At 33.4% G+C, this 20,689-nt stretch overlaps 2 protein-coding genes across 4 annotated transcripts in view; both read right to left on the bottom strand.

The window, feature by feature from the left end:
• LOC106458141 (protein stoned-B-like) overlaps positions 1-9,350 on the bottom strand; it is a 49,738-nt gene extending 40,388 nt beyond the window's left edge. The window contains exon 1 of one of the 2 annotated variants that reach the window (XM_022384286.1): positions 9,224-9,350. The gene's annotated coding sequence lies outside the window, so the exon portion shown is untranslated. Of the gene's footprint in view, positions 1-8,969 lie in introns of both variants that reach the window. The other variant, XM_013917600.2, reaches the window with a different exon arrangement.
• A 36-nt stretch (positions 9,351-9,386) lies between these two features.
• On the bottom strand, positions 9,387-18,954 carry LOC106458140 (muscle M-line assembly protein unc-89-like). 2 transcript variants are annotated; one of them, XM_013917599.2, is made up of 3 exons: positions 18,840-18,954; positions 14,780-17,016; positions 9,387-9,456 (listed from the first exon to the last, which is right to left on the bottom strand). In XM_013917599.2, exon 2 carries the CDS (start codon positions 16,947-16,949, stop codon positions 14,823-14,825), a length of 2,127 nt encoding a protein of 708 aa, XP_013773053.1. In that variant the 5' UTR covers positions 16,950-17,016; positions 18,840-18,954; the 3' UTR covers positions 9,387-9,456; positions 14,780-14,822. The 2 variants fall into 2 exon arrangements, with proteins under 2 accessions (XP_013773053.1, XP_022239996.1); XM_022384288.1 differs by lacking the exon at positions 9,387-9,456 and adding an exon at positions 10,081-10,342.
• Positions 18,955-20,689: the final 1,735 nt, after the last annotated feature.

Below are 20,689 nucleotides of genomic sequence, written 5' to 3'. Positions count from 1 at the left end.
GACAAACACTGAAAATACTTGGACAGTTGACAGCAGCTGACAGACACAACTATAGAGCACTGGTACAGGCTCTGGAACTCAGGTACGGAACCCGGAATTAGTCAGAAGTCTACAGGGCAAGGTTTAGGACGAGAATCCGTGCTAAAGGGGAGAGCCTGCAAGAGCTGGCACAAGACTTGGAAAGCATGGCATACAAGGCCTACCCAAATGCACCACCTGATCTCCTCAAGTTGTTGCTGAGGGATCAGTTCGTAGATGCCTTAGACGGTCCACAACTTATGATACAAGTGAAGCAAGCACACCCCTCTACCATGCATGATGCAATAGCCAGAGCTCTCGAATTTGAATCCTACGTTAAGTCCAGCACAGAGGTACCAAAGTTGGTACAATCATCTGGATTCAAGGCCAGAAAAGGTCAGCTTTCAGAGAGGTTTGAGGGGCTTTTCTGGCACTGTAACAAACCTGGACACAAGAGAGCTCAATGCTGGAAACTTCAACACAGGGGAGGTGCCACAGCATGAAAGACTGGTATCCAGAAAGGTTGTTGGAACTGTGGAAAGCACGGACATTTGAGGAGCCAGTGTAGGAAGAATATTACCAACAAGTCGGCCTCAAGGAGACCAGTAGTGGTTGGTGTTGAGCGACGCCCACCAACCCCCATCATGAAAGTCCGAACAGCTAGGTGTAAAATGCCAAGCACACACAGTGTCTATGTGACAGGAAAGCTGGATGGCCAAAGGTGCAACTTTGTCATAGATTCTGCATCTCAACAAACCCTTGTGAGCATCAAGGTGTTAGATCATGAAGGAGTACCAGAAGTCATACAGAAGCTTTGTGGGGACCAGTGTGGGTAACTATTCAGCTCATGGGCATAAAGGACAGACACAAAGTATGCTTGGCTGACATTGAAGACAAATGCATATTAGGATTGGACTACTTACTATCGAGGAAGTTTGTAATTAATTTTGATAAAATGACATTTGGGAACAAAAAGGCCAAGTTCCAGTAACTGTTAAAAGAGAGGTTGAACTAATTAGGTGCCATCAAGGTGTTGTCTTTCTTCTTGTTTATTTTCTCGTTCTTCTTGTTTCTTTTGCAGTTCTTGTTTTGCTGCCATCAAATTTACTAAGCTGTAGTTTGATTTGCCACTTCTCGTTTCCATCTTCTCTTTTTTATCCCACTTTCTGACACCAATTTGTTACATCTCTGGTCGTTAGTTAATTTTCCGTAAAAATTCTTTCATGCTTACACCTTCTTCTTGAAAAAATAGTACGATGCAAGTAAGCTTAAATAGTTTTAATGTCAGGTTCAGAGACACAAGGTGTGAATCAGTTCAACTGAAGGTTGTTTTAATCTAGTTCAGTTTTGAATCCCAATTTTACAAGTTAAAATTGTCTTCTTACTTAAAGATTCCATTCCCATGTAAACAGTTACTCATAATGTCTAGAGTGCAGTTGAGCACGTATGAATAATACTTGGCATTCCTTGCAAAGATCAGTACATCAATTTGTATCTCACTGGACAACAAATTAAGTCAACTCATTTTGCAAGTCCTTGGCTAAATAATGCTTCTGGATATTTTTAAGGTGTTACATGATGACAGGGTTAAACATGACCAAGTATTTATGAATATTCCATATCTTGGTATGAAGAGCTTCCCGTGACTTTCACAAAGAATTTTGAGTTTCATGAATTCTTATCAAAACAATATGAATTTCTAGTTCAACTTACCAATGCTTTGTCTCTTGTTTAATCTGGCATAGGTTTTCAACATCAATTATTTAGTTCATTCTAAGTCAAGATTCTAATCATTTTGACTAATAAGTGGGAACAATTTTTCCAGTCCTTAGTTTTATTTGATAATGGTGAAAAGTTAAAATGCAAAGCCATAGAAGTTCAAAAAATGACTGAAAAGCATTGCCACCCAAGTAATAATTTTGTTTTGTGGCTTTCAATGTTTTCATTTGTTAGCTATTAGCACTTTCAATTATAATAGAACCTTTGGTGCCTCCTAGCATGTTACAAAAATCACACAAGCCTCTGCATTAAAAAGGGAATTCAAGTAACAGGCCACATTGACATAAAAACTTTTTTTTTGTGTTGGCACTTGTAGGTGGTACGTGCTGCAATGTAGGAAACTTTTAATACAGAGTGAAAACTCAATAAATAAATAAGCAAAATGTCTTCAAAGAAACCATTCAAATTAAAAAATAGATGAGAAACAGAGAGAGAAGAGGAAACATGTAAGCTTTTTTTTTTTATAGTGGCAGAACTGGCTGACAAAGATCAGTGACTTAGGTATGATCTTGACAACAAGTTTAAGTCACTGAGCCAGAGGAGTTAATGCCATCAATTTAACAACTGTGGTAGACTCTAATTTTGAAATTAAGAATTACAACTCTGATCTTGACACTTCACTCCAGCATTAGCAATACCAATGTAAATGATTTTTCTGAAACAAACATTAAGAAAAATGCCACTGCTTCATTGAGAATAAATATTAATAATCTATATTTGTGGACTAACATGACATGAACTGAGGTTTTGTTTTTTAGAACATGAACCACAACAATGGAAAGATACAGATTTCACTCTGTCAACATCTAGTGACAGGAGGCGGTTTATTCAATAAAGCTCTACCTAATGAAGAAACAGTAGATTGCAAATGACTTGTGTATTTGAACACACAGAGAATTATATTTTGTTTCCCCTGCATGCCCTTTGGAAAGCAACTATCATCCACCAAGCATCACAAATCCTAAGAGCAGTTTCACCCCAGGATAATGGAATGCAGAAACTCATTGGAGCATCATGAAAGTTATTAAATTTTGAAAGCTTTTAAAATGCACCTAAAACATGGTACTGGAATACATTGGACTGAAAACACTATCTTTGAGGAAAGGGAGAAATGACATACAATCCTAAAAATAGTTTCTGATGCACTTATATTGTATGCAAAGAACAATTTGGCTCTTCAGGGTTCAAGCAATATAACTGGCCAACCAAACTCAGGAATATTTCTTAACTTACTTGAAATGATTAGCTATTACAATCTTGAGTTATAGGTTCATATTTCCAATCACAAGAAGCACCAATGAGCAGGCATTCAAAATACAGTTTTATAGTGTCAACACACTGACTGCATAACTTCAGTGGCAATACAAGACACTGTCTGAGATCTCAGACTTGGAGTTTTATCAGACCTGCCCTCTCAACTGTACCTCTTTGTCAAATGAGAAATAGTACAACTGACTTGGCAATGGAATACCCTAAGGATTTGCAGGCAACTGAAATTGTTACTGAAATCTAAAGTTTCAAATTCCACCAGTTGTGTCTGAGTGGTCCTTATCTCAACACTAAAATAGCTTTGCATGTATTTTGACTTCCCCTGTAGTAGAAATGAGCTTCAATAAAATGATAAAAAACTACCTGAGGTCTTCATATGAACAACAAAATCTTCTTAACTTGGCAAGTATCTCCATCACACACACACACTTTAACCAGTTTCATAAGCTTCGACACTGTAACAGACAAGTTTGCAAGTGTGAAGACCTAGATAGTTCTTCTGTAAATGGATCATCCTGTCTGCCTTTGAAACAATATTTTTCTCATTTAATTTTTTTCTACAATGTGATTTAGTTACAGATTGCCTTATAACTAGATTTGTTTTCTTAACTGTATAAATAGAAATGTGATTTGATGTCTTTCTGAATATTCTTCCTTACTTACATAAAAATTATCAAGACACACAGTAGTGTGTCATGCAGCCAAAGCTACCTGCAGAACAACACTGTGTTATTAACAGTAGTTTAGTTTGTTTGTTTTTCAAGTTAAACACAAAGCTACACAATGGGCTATCTGTGCTCAGCCCACCACGGGTATCAAAACTCGGATTCTAGCATTGTAAGTCTGTAGTAGTTTAGTAATTTTCCACTTTCTGTAGATCAGACTGTGGTAATCCAAACTATCACATATTTTCAGTGGATGTGCTTTACTGGAACCTTACTTCACATACAAAATTTCAAGGCAATCCATTAAGAAATACACTATATATAAAACCTTTTTTTTTCTTTGCACCTACAGTATGGAAAGTTTATTTGATAGAACATATTTAACTTTCACTGATTTTTTTCAAATTTGGTACACTTACAGATCTTCATAACCTACAATTAGGTGTCAAATTTGGTCTAAATTTAAGCCACATGTACAAAGGTATTTAACAAAAACCACTCAGTTTGACCAAAATGATTATGCACACCTATGCAAAAAGTCAGTGAGCTATTGGTCTAAAATTTTTACTACAGCTTCACTTAAAAGTAAAGGTGAATTGTTTTTAGTTTTTTTTCATCCCGATTAAAGGCGGCTGAGTTACAGAAATAAAACTATAGGGTGAAATCACGGGAAAATACATAAGTATTGGTTAGGCTAAGTAAACTATATTTGCAGTTTCTAGCTCAAGTTTTCAAAAGAATCATATGGATGGACGGTTATTATTCATTATTCCTTGCAAACTTTTAAGCACAAGTTTGCTAAATTTTATTAAATTCTCCTAACTAAAGAGTGTTTTGCATCACGTGATATAAACTTAAGCAATTAGCGTAAATAATGATGCTTGATATTGCTGTACTGAGTGCATAAGGGTGATAACAAGAAACTATTAATCTAGTTTCCATGATGTTACTATAAAGGAAGTTATTAACACTGTTCTAGAGGAAAACTACCATTATATATTTTTAAAATCTCGTTGGTTCTGTAAAGTATATGTCTGTTCCAAATAACAGAGTTGTGATCCTAACGCTAATGTTACTTACTATAGAGCGTCACCTTCTTGCTGGCTGTTGTTTGTTGGTGTGTATTGACAAAAAGTCATGATATCTAATTAGGTGTAAATAAAAGGTGCGGCTTTAAAAGGATTAAGCATGCGACTTAAAGGAATGAAATCAAAATTGGCAAACAAACTGGTAGCTACACTTATGGCATTGATGAGAATTTTACAGTAAATATTTATTCATTAGTTTGCTAGGCCGCGTATTTTGTTTTACCTACCACTATACTCCAAGTTGAATAAGCTCATTGTCATTATTGCATTCTAATATCCACAAAAAGGGGGAAAAACGGATATGCTCGCCTGCCTCTGGCGTTAAAATGCCTATTTACGACTCCAAATTTATTTCACACAATTCAATAACATAACGGCCTACAAAACTTATTTCAGTACATTTTGATTGAAACTGAAGACTAGAATAACTATAAAACCGTAATAATAATAATAACACTGGAAATAATCTAAAGCGATTTCACAACGACAGCACACAAAGTATATGAACTTCCGGTTTGGTGACGTAGTTCTAAGTGCTATAGGAGAACATGGGTCTGGTTACGAACGTGAAATAAAACATGCAATTTATTTATCTACAATTGTTCACCTGAAAAAGTATTAGTGGCATGAAATCTACATGTTCGAGTATATAAAGTAATTAAAACCACTCTAAGTAAGTTTCTGAGACAAATATCATAAAAGAAATGTAATTATGTTTGTTTTATCACGCAAACAGTAATCGGTAACATGTGTTCTACAATTCTACAAATACATTTTGCAATCCTTTACAGATAGACTTACCAAAGATAAATTCGGTAATATAAGGACTGTCATTATACGTGGAATTCACACAAACATTACTTTTCCTTTTTTTTTACTTAGATTTGAAGCGATATTTTACACCAGCACCATCGCAGTAGTATACAATCTCTTGATAAAAATGCATAACCGAAACTTTGAGATGTTTGTTGTGGATTTCGCGCAAAGCTACACGAGGGCTATCTGCGCTAGCCTCCCTAATTTAGCAGTGTAAGACTAGAGGGAAGGCAGCTAGTCATCACCACCCATCGCCAACTCTTGGGCTACTCTTTTACCAATGAATAATGGGATTGACCGTCATATTATTATGCCCCCACGGCTGAAAGGTCGAGCACATTTGGTGTGATAGGGATTCGAACCCTCGACCTGCAGATTGCGAGTCGAGCGCCCTAACCACCTGGCCATGCCGGGCCACTTTGAGAAGAAAAATATTGCATGTGTAGAAAGAAAATATAAACTTCCCAACCTCTTTCTCAAGTGGGCATCTTTGTTTATTAAATATATATATGTGTGTGTAATCAAGACGGAATAAAGAAGTCAAAGAACGCTACGTTAACATATCACTATTAATTTTCTAAATGCATTCATAAAATGACGTTTATTTACACACAGCTTTAATTAATTCAGTTCTAGAAATATAAAATAGATATAATTTATACATATATATTAAAGTACAATCTAAAACATTTGGCTTGCTGGCACTTTGTTAAATAAACGTACATGCGTCATATCATCTTTGTAGGATCCAGATGTAAGATAAGTTGTTCATTTCTAGAAACGTTCTTTCTGTCCAGACATAATGCAATCAGTATCACTTTAGCATTTAGTCCTTCCGAGTCCCACGCTAATCACTTTAAAATCAATAAAAAAACAAATATATTAAACACGACATTATCAATTGAATTACAACGTCAGGCCTCTTAAACTCATTATGTTTGTTTGTTATGAATTTCGCGCAAAGCTACACGAGGGCTATCTGCGCTAACCGTCCATAATTTAGCAGTGTAAGACTAGAGGGAAGGCAGCTAGTCATACCACCCACCGCCAACTCTTGAGCTACTCCTTTTATCAACGAATAGTTGGATTGACCGTCACTTTATAACGCCTCCACGGCTGAAAGGGCAAGTATGTTTGGTGTGAAGGGGATTCAAATCCGCAGATTGCGAGTCGAGCGCCCTAACCACCTGGCCAGCTCATTATGTACTGAATTACATCGGCAGACATCTTACGTAGAATGAAATTCAGTTATCACATACTACTCTTTGGAATCGTCTCAAACATACTCGTCAGAAAATAAGTGAAATGCTTTTATTTAGAGATGGGTCGTTCTGTACAGTAAATCCAAATGGGTAACACATGCATGACGTGCACATTATATGTACGCTATTATTCTATGCGAAACCTTATAAAATAGATGATTTGGATGTTTTGTAATCTACACCTTCTAAATAAAAATACTTTATATGATCTTTCAAAACGTTTTCAATAAAAAGCGAATATTTTTAATGGTTTAGTTTAAATATTACTACTAAGTTTTCCAAATACAATAAATTTAATCTTTTTTATCATTTACTTACTTCTTCGACTCAAGTACTCTTATCGTCACTATATACTAACTACTTTTACGTGACAAGTTTGAAACGCGCAGTTAGTGACGGTAACAATTAAAAGCTGAGCTTATATGTTGTCTAAAGTAAAAGCCGAAGCGGCAGCCTTATATAGCAGCTTTATGACGTTTTATTAATAATAACTAAACAGTTCGTTCCTACAAGGTAAACGGCGCTTAAGTTTTAATTCATTCAATGTTATTATAAATAAACATGGTTGGAGTTTAGGTTTTTTCTAGTGTTTTCCTGCGAAGCCACATTGGGCTATCTGCTGTGTCCACCGCGGGAAATCGAACTTACCGTAGACTTATCGCTGTCGCATCGAGGACCCATAATTTAACAGGCCTTTCCTTTAAAATCATGAGATTTCTTACTAATTGTTTCTAGACGCAATTTTATTATTTGAATATTAAGCTATACAAAAATGTTCCGCTCTGACCAAATAATCTTTTGTATTGATTTCAATTATTATTCTGAAAACGAAACACCCAGATTAACAAAGATGTGTGAACAAATATCGCAACACAAAAATGATCTAATGAAAACTTTGTTTTCAATTAGAAAAAAAATAAAATGTTGATTCTAAATAAAATTGTTACATAACCGGTCTAAAAGTATATTACTAAAAAATAAAGCTACATAGATATAAAGTACAATTCAAACCAAATGTTTTAATTGTTTTGAAGACATCCACAGATAATATTGAAGACATTGTTGAGAGAAGCAAATCGCAGATGTGACGAACACCGACATCAGTTTACTGTTTGGTAATGTACTACTAGTAGAGTTTGTATGGATATTTATGTTAGGTCTCATTTACCCTAATCAATAGTCATAAATATAGAAATACATTAGCCCCTGTCAAACCGTTTGCTGTGTATAACGTACTAAGACAGCAAAGCACGCATCCACCCCGCCATCCAATTGTTTTGAAGATTGCGTGTATGGTGTCTTTAGTTGTATTTTTATTTACTACAATGAACCGATATTTATATATGAACTGAAAAATATGTAGTACTGATTCTACTAATTTATTCTTCTTAAATATTCAGTAGACAAGCTGTTTAAGATACTAAAAATTATTTCTGCAGCCCAATCAATCATTCGTTTCACCACTTGTCACCGACTTATATTAATTTCAATGAATCCCACCACTCATCACTAGCCATGGACAAAGATAAACAGAAATAACATGACTAGGTTCCTTATAATATTGCATGACATGTTAAATATATAGTGTTTTATTAGTCTTTTACTCACCACAGTGTACCTCATTTAAGGTTACAAGTGGTGAGGAAAAGCCCATTAAAACACCTTGTTCGTGGTTACTGATGAGGGCTAAAAATTCCGAAACCGGCATCACTCAGTCATAAGTGATGAATCAATTGATAGTTTAGCTTCATATTTATTTTTAGTGTGTTTCGAAGCTTGTTCAAAAACGACGTTTCTCTCTGATAGTGCGGGTTTCATCATGTACAGCAGTAAATCCTTCGTGGAAAACATGATAACTGTAAATTATACAACTATAAAGTACAGATATAAATAGTAAAATTTAAATATTTCAAACTTTTCAAATATTTTGATATATTTTTACATTTTTTCTATAACTTTTCCGTTCCTGTTTGAACTTTTTCCTTTTGATGTCTTGTAAAAAAAAAGTTACAGATTCCTGGGTTTAGGTCATGTTTATTTATGACAATAAGAAAAATATGAGATACACTTACCTCAATTTTTGAAACATATAAAATACAGCAAGGGTCATTCTTTGGAGTCAAACACAAACACACTTTTTAAGTGTTTACAAAACCGTTTATAATCAGTGTTGCAACGCGTGATCGATAAAGTTAGCTACCACTGTAAGGTTAGTGTTATAGAGAAAACACACGATTACAGTTCAATTACACCAACAGTCCACCATTAGGCATATGTAACTGAGTTTTAACTATTAATGCTGACAATCAGAAACACTGATACTTACAAAATTCAAAGTCTGTTCTGTGGCAAAACTAACTCTCAAAGGCTAACTGCAAAAATGCTACTTAGAAAATGTCTTCTAAAACGTCTGAAGATACTGGTCTCTCATTGGCTAAAGCTCAACCTCCTCCTCTGGCCATTCGAATTGAAACGCTGAGTTCATGTGTAGAGTGATACACAGTTTCTGACGTCAGCATCTGACGTCATTGTATGGTGTCTGTTTTTTGACAAATTTGCCTAAAGTTTAAATTTCTGATTTTAGATAGATAGCTTAAAAACATGACGTGTTTTTATTCTTTATTTTATGCTCAAAAATAGAACATAATATAACTTGAAAATGAAAAATAATTACAAACAATAGCACGGGAAATAATATGTGATACTTGACAAAAAAAAGTCGATTGTTATTGATCTGCAGTAGAACATGCAGTGTAAGCGAACGCAATTGATTGAACCAAATCCTTACACGTGCCACGCTTCTATGGGCAGCGTTGGCGTAAATACTTCAGCGCATAGAGCACGTTCCACATAAAAATCAATATGCTGAAAAAAACGCGTCAATTTTTCTACATTTCATACATGATATTTTCTTTTCTCAGTATCTGCATACATTTATAGTTACGTTAAAATTAAAAGTATCAATCAGTCTAATGTTACATATTCATTAAACAAATATCGGATTGTTCCGAATAACATAAGAGGATTACGCTCACGCTTAGTATAATAAAAAGTTATATCTTTTTTAATGAATAAAATATACGATTACGAATTTTTATATTACAAGCTTCAATTAATATTTATAAATACATACAAAATCTAACAAATTAATTAACAACTTTAGGCTAAAAACAAATCTTACTGGTTGGAAAAACTCTGAAAAACCATTTCTGAATTTGCTTATCAAGAGAAATAAAAAATATGACTCTTAGACTGTAAGTGCTAGTTGTAGTAAAACATATGCATTCTAGAGGGCGCTACTGATGGTTCCTTTATTTAAAACTAAACCCGTCGAAAATTGCTTATTTTACAAATATGGCCCCTTACCTCCATCACGAGCGGGGCGAAGAGGAACTAAAACTTCTGAGCAGCCCCGGTAATCTTTTGAGGTTTCACTTCGGTAGATCTTATACCAAAACAGACGCCAAGAATATGTTGTTGTTGCTTATTATAGCTCTGTTAACTAAACAACTGACTAACCAAAATATTATAATATTTGACAAATACATAAACTGATCAATATTTCCTTAATTTATAACTTTTGAAATAATTGGTGTTTGAAATATACAAACTTTTTCCTTTTTGCAGCCTTGTGACATTTTGTTACTTAAAAAAAAAAACTTTGAAAAACTTGTGCAATTTGTTACCTATATGAAATTGAAAAAATCTGACAGAAATCTTGCGATTTTAACCAATTATCTGTCTTTTCAAATATAACATAACACTCAATATTTTGCATTATTCCATATTTTATGATGTGTGGCAAAATAACAGATGTTATCATGGCCACAATATGACATAACATCTCATGAGATATACATGTGCCACACAATAATTTCCACTTTTAAATAGCTCTTTGAAAAAACAAACAATTACAATACATTAAAAAAATTAATGTGATGACCATGGATAAAAGAAGTGCAAGCCATTTTATTTACCAATGTCTGCTATTCACGTGTTTGTGTGGCTTTATTCTCACTTTGTTAAGAGCAATTAGTTGTGTGCCATGTTTTTTAGTACTTCTAGATACTCCTAAGCAGATAAAGTTTAGGAAACATGGTTCAATACAAGTTTACACTAATTTCCTAGGAAAATAAAAACCTAAATAAATATCATGACAAAACTTTTTAGCCATTATATATTTTCTTGTGTGTTCTATTGCTGGAAATTAGACGATAAATCAAATTATAAAAGTTACATGAGATATATATATATATAAAACACTATTATAAATGTAAATAACAAAGTCAACAAAAAATAGATATAAATTTTACATAGACATTAAACTCAATCCGAAAACAACTTAAATTCCTTAGTCAATGAGATTTGTATAATTATTTTTTTCCTGTTTCACTACATCAGTAATGTGGCATGAGCATAAAAGATCACAATTAGCAATACACAACTTATTTTTTCCATCAAAATATAAAAATGATTTGCTTTCTATAAGACTGCATATAAGTAATGTTTGGAAATACATATATCACCGTAATTGGTCTAACAACTAGTATTAAAATACCTGATCATATTTTTAAAAAAAGAGATTAAAATTATTATTAGTATCAATATTCTGAAAAAGTAAGATGTTGTCAGTCCCACATATTTCAATTTGTTTAGTTAGACTAGACTATGTCAGTAAAAAAAACATCAAAGCAAAACTAAATATGTAGCTAAGAAGAGGTAATACTTTGTGTAACAGCTAATTTCATTACAGTTTACACAAATAAATTTCAGTAAAAATTGGATAATTTTAAAATCTGTGCATTATACAAAACATTCTTCATATGCCAATAAACAACATCCTGGTACATTAAATCAAATGCACAATTTAAGTCCTTCAATATTCCACTGAAATTTTCTGTTATATCATGTTTAACCACAAAGCTTATATCTTTTTATATCTCACTGAAGAATAATCAGTTACATAAAGCTTAACTGTTGAAATTATACTGAGATTAATCACACTTTATAGAACAATGTTTTACATCCTGAGTAGCCATTGGAGCTTTTTTTTTTCAACTTTGATCATACTCAGTTTGACAATGATTATACACTGTTGTCAAACATCAAAATTTCCATTGTAATAAATTTCTGTGAAGGACAATAAGATGAATCTATATCACACATCTTGACAAACTTTCCACACATACTCCATTGTATGTAGATGTTATCTCTCAAAGCCATGTTTAAAGAGATAAAAGGCACAAACAGCCATTGATTTTGAGATAAGGCTAGAACCTTGTAAAGTTTTGTCAGCTTCAAGTTATCTTCTTTCTTATCCTAATAACAATACCAGTAGGTATACAACACTTCATCACAATGGATTTATTATCCTAATAATAATACCAATAGGTATGCAACACTTCATCACAATGGATTTTTGGGGAGTTTTCTTTCAATATTGTACTGTGAAATTGTGAAGAAAGCTACTATTCCATTGTGGCTTACAGTGTGGTTTCAGAGCTCATTGCTATTCTAAATGCTCTGCTGTGTGAGTTGCAGTATTCTGCAATACTCCATTTAGGAAACTTTAATACAGTACCATGCACAAGATCATGATATTCAATACAATCAAAATAATTAGTAAAAAATAATTAAATGAAGTAATTAATATGTTATATTAGGAAATACAATTGATTTTTAAGGTTAATACAACTGTTAAACTCTACTAAAATATTTGTCATCTTTCATTAGACATTTAACAAAAACATTGTATTCCTTAATTTTAAACAATATATGGTCATTTTACAAATCACCACTTCCAACTAATTTAATAAAATTCATTCAGTGGATGAAAAAAGTATTTATTCCAAAGAAATACTTCTAAACAAAAGATGTTGCTAACATGGTCAATTCAATGCTTAATGCTACATTTCTAAAACAAATGAGCTACTAATGTACATGCACTTCTCTTATGGGTACATACTATTAACACATAATATAAGCACATTCAAGTCAAATTTCTTCATCAAAACAACATCCCAGTGCATCTTAAACAAGATCATATGAAACTTTCCTAATAAGAAGGGATCATTTGGCCCATCATGCTCCTTTAGTTGTTAGAAATCTTGCAAAGAACACAAATTAAACAAAAGATAACAATTCTGGCTATTATAATAAACTATGGAATTTTTAGTAATTTTATGTTGAGCTTGCAACTGTCTGCATTGGCCGACTTTTGCATGGTAAAGTCAGAAGTTCCTAAAAGTACTATGTTATTTTCCTCTGCAGGTGAAGCCACACATTGATTCTGTTATCTGTAAAGTAACTAATATGTTTCAGCAAAGTAGCCTGTAGCTATACTGGTCTTTCCATCATTCATGAATACTGTTCAAAACACAAGGGTTTCACAGCTACCATGTGACATATATGACAAATGCAGATTACAACAAAATTCAAATATAAAAACATTGCTAATATTTTCTAAGTATATTTTTGAAGCTTATAGCAAATGTACTGAAATGGCAAAATAAACAGGCATTAACTCCTTCTTGACCAGTTTATAGTTCATTCTATTTCCTTATTATCTTTGCTGTGCCTCTTTTATACCTAATAAATACATATATATACATACTTGTACTACTTCAACTTCATACTGTCTTTTACAAATAGACAGCATGATTTAAATTTTAGAAGGAAAGCTGGGATTAAAAAATCAGGATACTTCAATATATTTTGTTTACCACAATATTACTTAATTGTAGGAATTTGGTACCATAATATATCACTCAAAACAAATGAGTTTCTGCTTCCATGGAGAATACTCTTGAATTCTTTGGCTGTAATTTGTTTAAACATTTTACTACACAAATATCTTTCTTGGAAATTTCTGGGACACATATTTCTATCCATAAGCCTAATCTTGGCAGCACTTTGTAAAATATGGCTAGAATTTGCAGAAACAAATATATAGGTGCTAAACATGTCACCTGTGGTGCCATGGTTTATAGTTTTGACAATATTCCACTGTATTAGCGTACAGAAATTTTTCATATAAAGTGCAATTAACCTTTTGTATACTTCACTGTTCCTGTGAATAACATTATGTTATTTACTGTCTGCTAAGCTTGCATCTTTTAATAAGTTTATATATGGTTAAACAGGATTACTGTTATAACAGTTTCTTTGGTAAATGTTTGGTGAAAACAGCCATTGATTTTGAGGTGAGGTTAGAAGAGTTCTCTTCATTACTGTAACATGCAATTTGTAGATAAAGTTGCTGTTCCATAGTGGTTTACAGTCTGGTTTTAGATATCATACTTGTTTGGTTGTTAGAAATCTTGCTTTGTTGAGCATATCTACTTTAATATTCCACTGAAAAATACTGCTACATCAAGCTTAACTGTTCAGCCTAGATTCTCCAGTATTATAATAAAGAACATTCTTTTACATTTAGTTTAACAATTATGTACTGTAACATTCTACTGAAGAATATTGTGTTAGATCAAATGTAATTTATTGTAAAGCCTTAAGTTTACAATCTGTATATGTACACTGTAACAGAGACAGAGAAATACATATGTAATTATATAAAAACCCCTTGGTACAACATACTATATAATCAATCTAGCTAGATGATAAGGGTTGAATAACTTTCCTGAGTTGTGAATAAAATACTGAATCCTTTGCAGTTTAGTAATATCTAATAAGATATGTTGATTGCCCAAATAGAAATAAAAAGTTACAGAATAGAGATCACTAATAAAAAAATCCTTGTCTTACACTATTCAAAAATAATACAGCACTTTCTCTGAAATAAAACAAACTGTAACATAAAGACTTACCATTATGCTTGTAAAGACAGAAAGAAAGCATAACAGAATAACAGTTTAGTAAAACTTACCAAGTAATTTTCTGTACAGTTTGGAATGTGCAATATATTTCAACTACATGTTGCTTTGTTGCTTGAGATTAAAACCTGGGTGTGAAGTGAAACTTCCTTCAATCTCTTCTTTCCTTGATGGTTGATTAGAGTTTTTATGACAATCACAGGTACACTTTACTGCTAAACCACTTGCACCAGCCAAACTCTGGCTGTCTTTTGTCATCTTGTTTTCTTCAGCTACATCATGGAAAGCTTTATGCTCTACAAGGTCAACAGTTATATAATGACAATCACATCCACAACTATGGCACTCACATGAGCAAGGAACAGTTTGGTTGTCTGCATGATAATGCAAATGCACAGGTTGATTGTCTTTACTTGTTTGGTCTGAAATATTCTTGGTCCCTTCTGTATTATTAAAAGTTTGGTCCTTTATTTCTTCTTTATGAAGCATCATTTTATCAACTGTCTCTAAGTTTTCTCTCTCTTCATTGGATTTATTCATTGTTTTTAGAGATACTGAATATTCTTCAGAAATTTCTTGCTCTTGAAGTAAATCTGATGTATCTACTGATGGGTGATCAACCTTCTGCTGCTCAGTATCTTCAATTGTTATACATTGGATCTGTGGTAGAAATTCAAATTCATCACCACTCTGAGATCTTTTACGCACCCTTGGGCTTTGAAGTCCTTCTTCACAAAAATCAAACCAATTTTTGAACTGTCCTTTCCTAGGACTTTTGGGTCTGCTACTGAACTGTTCACCTGGAAGGGTGAGATGAATTTTTTCAACATTTGGATCTGGCAAAGGTGAAACAGATTGAATATATGCTTCAAGTGGGGCAATATTGATTGGTGTTGTGCTACGAGGTCTTTCAACTGGAACAGTATTAACATCCAGATGCTGTCGCTTAGTTGTTACTTTTGGAAGACTGGTACCCGTTGGAGAGGCAAGTAAAGGAGGAGAGTCTTCATAGTCTATAGAATCTTGAGCAAGAAGTATTTCTGCTTCACAATCATAATCATCTGTTTCATTTGTCTTTAAATGTTTTGTAATCTCATTTATTTCTATATCTGAACCTGATGAGTAATATTCTTCATTTCCAATAGTAAAGACTACTTCTGGTGACTCCTTCTTGTTAGTATGTCTCATTTTTATGGTTCCAGAAGTCTCAGATGCTTCTTGGCACATTCTTGATGTCCTAGAATCTATATAACCTTCTAAGTATTTCTGCCTTTTAACTAATTCAAGAACATCTGGAGCACTAGATGAAAGTCCACTACCATGTTTCTGATTTTGTGTAATGGAAGATTCTTCTGTCTTGTCAGTACATGGAACATACTTTTTTTCCTGGTTTGGTACAGGTTTCATAGTAGCTGTACAGTTTACTTGAGCTACTGTTTCCTGAATAAAGACACTGCTTTTTTCTCCTTGTTCTTGCTCAACAGGCTTCTGAAATGAGTCAAGAGGTATATCTGAATGTACAATAGTAACAGAAGTAGTAGACTTATACTCATTTTCTTCTTCTTTTCTTTTTGTAGAAGTAACTGGAGATGATGGTGGAGTGGGAGTTTTACTCACAGGAGTTTTTCTTCCACTTACCTTAAGAAATGAAAAAAATCCACTTTTCTCTTTCTTTTTTGGGCTTTTTTCTTTCTCATCACTAGATATACTCTCATTTTTTTTAAGCTTTGGAGATTTTTGAGGAGAGCGGCCACGAAAAATGTCTGTCCAAGAACTTTTTCTAGAATGAGACTTTTCTGCTGGTGAATGTTGACTATCTGGTGTTGGAGAAAGCAAGCTTCCTGCTGATGACTTTCTCTTCCCTTCTTTTGCTCCTACTTTCAGCAATTTAAATTCACTTGCATTTCCAGAAGAGCATGAAAGTTTTGCTCCATCACTTGGAGTTAGAGTACACTGAGAATCGCCATCATTGTCAGTGGGTGACGAAATCTGGGGAGTGGACAATTCAGATGATGTCATGGTTTTAGGTGTGGAAGAACTGAAACCATCACCACCAGAGATCAGATCACTAAGTTGTAGCCCACTTATATCTCTTTGCTTCACTTCTTTAATACTGTCAGGGCTTTCAAGGTCATCTGAGGGCAAATCTTCAAATGATGCCAGTGGTGCAAGTCCAGCTCTTATCTGTTTAGATGGATAGCTACCTTTTTTGACTCCAGCCATCCTCTATGTACACTGAGGAGGGTCTTAAGTGTTCTTGTTTTTCTTGCAATATTCCATATTTTCCCCACTTAAAAAACAAACAAAAACACGGAAAATACTTTTAGAATAGCACCAATAATCATATGTAATATTTATAACAAATATAATCAAAACTTGACTTAGCCAAAACATTTTAAACAGATATTATCAACAAAACAAATATACTAAAATGGGTAGGAACAATTGTGTATGAAGAGCACTATTGATTAGATGGTAAGGTTAAGTAACAACACAGTACTATGCCTTGATACAAAATATTTCTAATGGATTTCATTAAATTTTTAACAAGCAAGAAATGAAGATTGATGGTTCTTGGTTCTATGGGTTATCAAATGTTACAGATTAAGAATCAAAAGCAGTTCCATCACTTACCACCTCTCTCTCCAACAGATGGTTTAACCCCTTAAGTTTTGAGATTCACAGGAATCCCCTACCCTTATGCCATGAAATACAATATTTCAGCCTATATTATATTCCCAAGTCAAAAATATCCCACATGCTGTCACTTGCTGGTTAGTTAAAGTTCACATATGTGTAAAATAAGTTCATGATTTTGGAAAGAATAAACAGATACCTGGAAGAGGCTGGAATGACCAATGACACATCAACATTAAATGAACTCTTAACATAAGATGACACTAATCAGTATATTACAACAAAGAAAAGAGTAAAATACCTTTTGTCCTTTGAAAAACATTTTAAGGACAAGTAACCTTTAGAATTTAAGTGCTAAATAGCATGATACTCTAACACTGAAGATAGAATAAAGGCCTGAGCAGGTGATTAATTAATTGAAAGAAGGTCAAAAAGCTTTAAAATAAAGTAAGTTTTTCGATACAAGTGCAAAACAAAAAGAAATGGCCAGACTCTTAAATGAATGAGTTTAAGGTTCATATCCTAGCCTAATATAGCAAATGAACTTACAGAAAAGTAACAGATTAGCATAAATAAAAGACACAACTGAGCTAATAACAACTGAATGCTTGTTTGTCTATTTGTTTTTAAGCACAAAGCTACACAATGGGCTATCTATGCTGTGTCCCCCACAGTATTAAAACACAATTTGTAGAGTTATAAGATTTTAGACTTACCATTGAGCCACTGGGGGACAAAATAGAAAGCAAGAACAACACAACAGTCTTGATTGAATAATGTAGGAAGATGAAACACCACAAATGTGGAGCAACAGAAGTTAGCTAATCAAAAAATATGAAAGTTCTACACTCAAAAACAGCACTATTTCATTAAATACACTTAGTTTTTGTTATTCTACTTGACATCTAATTCATACAAGAGGAAATGTGCTCCAAAAACAAACCTACCAGAAAATATGACAATTCAAACCACATTAAGTGAGTAAAAAGCATAATCCCCCACTACACTGGAAGGTCAAATAATTATCAAAAGAAACTTCCTGGTTGAAACAATGATCTGTTTAAAGTGATCCACACACAAAGTCTATGTGTGTGATAAACAGGTAGGAATGAAATTGTTAAAAAATTTGCAAATAATTTGATAGCATGTTCAGCCAAATAATCCACAGCTTCCCAGCCAAGGAGATAAAAGTGGGCTGAATCTACCAGAAAAAGAATTAACCATTTCAAACACACCAGAGTTTCATACACACTGCAACAACAAGTATACAAAATGATGACACCAACTAATTAAAAAGCAGAAGAAAGAAAAACATAAAAAAATCAGTAAAAATGGTTGACCTTCTTGTTTCCCAAAAGGGGCAAGAACAAACAAAGAAAGGGAAGACAAGTGAAAATAAAAATTTTCCAAATGATTACAACTAAAGCATAAACTTTAAAAAATGCAATACATGAAAAAAAATTACAATTAGCTTACAATATTTCCAAATGTCACTTCATTCCTCTATATCCTCAATAAGGATATGTAGTGGAAAGTAGAACAGTTGGCACCATGGAAGGGATCAGCTTATCTTCATTATGTGATATGCTAAGGTAACTGCTAGGTGTAGAGAAGAAATAAGTGGGGATATGGCTGAGAAATTTGAACAAATCCAGTTTAAAGGTAACAACCTTAAAGGAAGAATGAAGCAAAAGACAAAAACAAAACATTAAACAATTACAAAAATTTTCTGAAAAACAACAAGTGAGAAGATCACAACATAAAAAAATTTAAAAAGATTTTTAAAGGGTATCATGTTCAAAGGAAATAGTTTAAAAATTTGTGTTTAGCTATTTTGCTTCATGTATCAGTCTCAGTTTGCTGTATAAGACCAAATAACAGAAGTGTAAAATAACCACATAAAACAGAAGTGGAATCTAGGAATGAGTAGGAGAAATAATTATTTTTTTTTCAAACTGGAAAGGAATGATTTACTGAAAGCCTAAATCTTACCATGAATCATCAATCAGTCTCTTAATATGAGTATGACACAAGTACTAGTGAAGTCCCAAGGTCTCATGATATACCCTAAGCAGATAGGTGCCCTACATAACCAACACATCTGAATCAGGAAATGCCTTACCAGCAGAAATTACAACTACAGCTGATGTCTGCTCCAGGGATGACATTAGACCTAAACCTTTTTAAAATTGTCTTATGATGAAAAGAGATAATGCTATGAATAAAACAGAAAAGGCCACTCCATTTCCATCAGCTAACATCCTAAGGATGTCTTGGTATATGGCATATTCATAGTGCCAAGCAGAGTTACAAAAATGACAAACATATGAATATAATGTGCACTGAAAAGTTTAGCCAATAAACATAGATTTTCCTCAACAAAATAAAAAAAATTCCAAAATCAAATAAATGATAAACCTTTCCAAGTAGTGTTATCTACAATAAATCAGGATGATTATCTCCAATTACATAAAATACCACAATTGTTACTTCATCACTGTTCCTTGGTGATAAGAACATTTCTTAATCTTTATCTTGCTAAGTCCCCAATTTTAAAGCTGGGTGAAAATTTATTATATTTTATATTAATTTACCATATTTTACAATAAATGAGTGATGTAAACACAAGAACTTTACAGTACAATGACATCATTTATATTGGTACTACTGTTCTCTTGTAGAGAAACTATTCTAATCGTGACAAATTTGGTTTACAGAGCTCCAGCTCAGATTATTTAATAAAGCTAGCCATGAAGACTCAAATCACTATAGTAGATAGCCAACATGAAATAATGGGATATGATGCAAAAATCTTGGCCAATCACAAACTGATTCGCAACTGAGTGGTATGATGCATCACTCACGAGGACAGGCCTCCATGGTCCCTGACGGTAGGAAGAGTTGATGCCACGGAGCACCAGAGATGGACAGCAATCCCTGTCTGCTTTACTTACCTGTCTATGATATTACGGTCTGGGACAAACAAAATTATGAAGCAAAAGACCACTAGAAAGAACTACTAGCAGTCCAACAGAACACCCCATCTTTATGGTATGCATAACCTAATCCTGTGATGTAATATATAGAATTTTAGCAAATGTTAATGATAAAGAAAATTTGCTAAACACAGATACATTATAAATACAAGAATTATTAAGCACTGAGTCACTTTCAGTTAATGCATATATTCAGTTGCTAGATTGATTAGCCATGAACTCATACATGAAAGTTTATTTGTATGTAAGTTGTAGCACCATTTGTGAGTAAATTTTTTTGAAAGTGAAAATGCTATTTGTTAACTTGGGCCTAAATTGTGTACAAGTAAT

Source organism: Limulus polyphemus, unplaced genomic scaffold, assembly GCF_000517525.1.
Source record: "Limulus polyphemus unplaced genomic scaffold, Limulus_polyphemus-2.1.2 Scaffold420, whole genome shotgun sequence".
Lineage (NCBI taxonomy): Eukaryota > Metazoa > Arthropoda > Merostomata > Xiphosura > Limulidae > Limulus > Limulus polyphemus.
This window is presented reverse-complemented; position numbering and strand designations above follow the sequence as displayed.